Raw genomic sequence first — 3,209 nt, forward strand, 5'->3', positions numbered from 1 at the left:
AAGTTGGCCTCTTAGTACAGGTGGTCTCTTTTTAATGACGGCCTCTAAATGGAGGTGATCTCATAATGGAAGTCTCTCACTGGGGGTGGTCTCTGACTGAAAGTTGTCTCCAAATGACATTGGCCTCTTAATACAGGTGGTCTAATAATGATTGTCCTTTAATGGAGGTAACCTCTTAATGAAGGTCACCTCTTTATTGGGTGGTCTCTTAATTGAGGTGATCTCTTAATGGAGGTGGCCTCTTAATGAAGGCATTTTCTTAATACAGGTGGTCTCTTAATGGAGATAGTCTCTTAATGGAGTTGGCCTCTTAATGGAGATAGTCTCTTAATGGAGTTGGCCTCTTAATGGAGATGGCCTGTTAATACAGGTGGTTTCTCAATACAGATGGTCTCTAAATTGAGGTGTTCTCTTAATGGATGTGTTCTCTTAATGGAGGTGGTTTCGTAATGGAGGTTAGAAAATGAGCAGGTTTGACTGTATCTATCTCTTTCCCATCTTCAAATTATCTTGTACACTCCAAGAAGATTTCAAAACCCTGATCAAAATGGAAAACAGAAATCTATGTTACAATTAGATATCAAATGAGTATATTATTTTGTTTTCACCTGTAATAAAACTCATGTGACCACCTTCCCATTTCTAACATATACACTACCTTTACATTACAGACGTACCTGACACACCGAGTGACTTTCGGGCGGCAGACGTAAGTTATGACGTCATCAAAGTCATGTGGATATCAGGGTTTAACGGCGGAAATGCCCAACTATTCCACATAGAGACCCGGACGACTGGAAATGAATGGTCACCATATAAATTGGATATTGAGGATGAAGGCCAGGGGAAGCTGATGGCTCATACACTTGGCAATCTCACTTCTTCTACAGATTACACCATCAGACTGAATGTGTCCAACAAAATTGGATTAGGAAATTCCTCCGTGATCGAGGTCCGCACTTTGGGTAAGCCAGTCTGGTTGTGATTTCAAACAAATCTTACATGTTCAGTAATTTCTAATTTGTTCCAGACCGTTAATATGAATTTCTTTCTTTTCAATTTGTAATGAAAGGTAAATCTTCTACACACTCGAAGTGTAATTAATTTAATTAAATGCAATTAATATATTACAATCTGGCAATTTTTATGGGAGAGATGCCCCTGTTTATAAAAGTTAGCCAAGAACAACATCTTGTATAGTTTCTTTCTAAATTTGATGAAACTGTGCTGATGGACGCAACGCACTGTGATGTGGTCATACAATGATTAATATTTTGATCCCGTCATTTCGTGAGAGTTATGCCCCTTTACTGATATCCATAATACATTCTGTCTGAATTATTCATGATAACTTACACTCTTGGCCGATATTAATGAAACTTGGTACTAATATCATCAGTACCCTACATGGTAATAGGCGTGTGACTTTATTTTTTATTTCCATTTCTATACAGTACAAGTTATATGGCCTTTTTCTGATTGATTTATGAATTTGGCCAAAGTACTTCTACCTCCATTCTTGACTGATATTTATGGAACTTTTAACACATAATCTATCCTCTAGTTTGTCGTTCGTTTACAACATATGTGACCTTGAAAGTGGGTCAAAGTCATTCTGAGCATGGTACTGGCTAAATGTCGCCACCCTATGCTTTTTGGTTATTCACAAGAAGCTATTAAAAAGTTTTCAACACATTTGACTCCTGTGACCTTATTATGGGTTAAGGTCATTTATTAGAACAAGCCACATTTTTTTTTTTATCTGAGCATCTAACTGTCCAAATATCAGAATCCTAGGCCTTTTAATTATTCAGAAGTTGTTTAACTCTTTCACTACCGTAGATCATAATAGAATCATCCAGATTAATGCATGGTAGAGTCAACTAAAAGTTACATAGGGGTGAAAGAGTTGAAGTTTTTAACATGTTTGACCCCTGTGACACTGAATATGGGTGAAGGTCATTCATTTGAACAAACTTAGTACCCTTTCATCCCTGCCCCACATCATCACCCTGGTCCATTGGTTTGTTCAAAAGAAGTTGTTTAAAACTTTTCCAAGACAACTGACCCCTGTGACCTTGAATATGGATGAAGGTCTTTCATTTGAACAACTTGATAACCCTTCAATACAGTATGCAACCAGCCAAATACGTCATCCTGGTCCTTAAATTATTCAGAAGAAAGTAGTTAAAGGATTAATATACCCCTGTGACCTTGAATATATGTGAAGTTCATTCATTCGAGCAAAGTTAGTAGCCCTTAATCCCTGCATGCTACTGCAAAATATCATTTCCTTAGACATTTTGGTTATTAAGAAGAAGTCATTTAAAGTTCTTATCATATTTAATCCCTGTGACCTTGAACATTTGTCAAGGTCATTCATTTCAACAAACTTACATTGCATGAAATAACGAGTTTTTTAATTTGGTACAAAAACTAAAACAAAACTCAATTAAACAAGCAATTTAATGTAGTACTTTTATTCTTTATGAAATTCCATAAAACCGTTAATTTAACTCTGGTTTAAGTTCATGATATCAGTTAGCACCAGAATTTACTGAAGTTTTATTGGTTTCTTAAACTATTGGTTAATATCAAGTTTACGAATGAAGAAAACCACACAAAATGCCTGTATACTCAATTTTTATTTCAGTCAAGGTTAACTCTGTAAACGTTACGGAAACTAGTATGTATACTTCGTTGTTTATTTACAAAAAAATCACATTTTGTTCCATTTACCATCAATTGTTCATCAACCATACAAATCTCTAGATATTCTGCTTCATTGTCCACTTGAAGACGTCTTCCACGTCTGGCAAACATTTTCTATTGGTTTGTTCTTCTGTTTATCCACGTCTTCCACGTCTGGCAAACATTTTCTATTTGTTTGTTCTTCTGTTGATCCATGTCTTCCACGTCTGGCAAACATTTTCTATTGGTTTGTGTTTCTGTTGATCCACGTCTTCCCCGTCTGGCGAACATTTTCTCTTGGTTTGTTCTTCTGTTGATTCACGTCTTCCACGTCTGGCAATCATTTTCTATTGGTTTGTTCTTCTGTTGATCCACGTCTTCCACGTCTGGCGAACATTTTCTATTGGTTTGTGTTTCTGTTGATCCACGTCTTCCACGTCTGGCGAACATTTTCTATTGGTTTGTTCTTCTGTTGATCCACGTCTTCCACGTCTGGCAAACATTTTCTATTGGTTTGT

At 36.5% G+C, this 3,209-nt stretch overlaps 1 protein-coding gene across 1 annotated transcript in view; it reads left to right on the forward strand.

Moving 5' to 3' along the window:
• Positions 1-675: 675 nt before the first annotated feature.
• The window catches only part of LOC110451051, a 28,099-nt gene continuing 25,565 nt past the window's right edge, over positions 676-3,209 (forward strand). Inside the window, exon 1 of the mRNA XM_021498898.1 lies at positions 676-965. Within this exon, the coding sequence (XP_021354573.1) occupies positions 734-965 (232 nt within the window). The 5' untranslated portion in view covers positions 676-733. The remainder of the gene's footprint in view (positions 966-3,209) is intronic.

The sequence above is a fragment of the Mizuhopecten yessoensis genome, unplaced genomic scaffold (genome assembly GCF_002113885.1).
Source record: "Mizuhopecten yessoensis strain PY_sf001 unplaced genomic scaffold, ASM211388v2 scaffold5751, whole genome shotgun sequence".
NCBI lineage: Eukaryota > Metazoa > Mollusca > Bivalvia > Pectinida > Pectinidae > Mizuhopecten > Mizuhopecten yessoensis.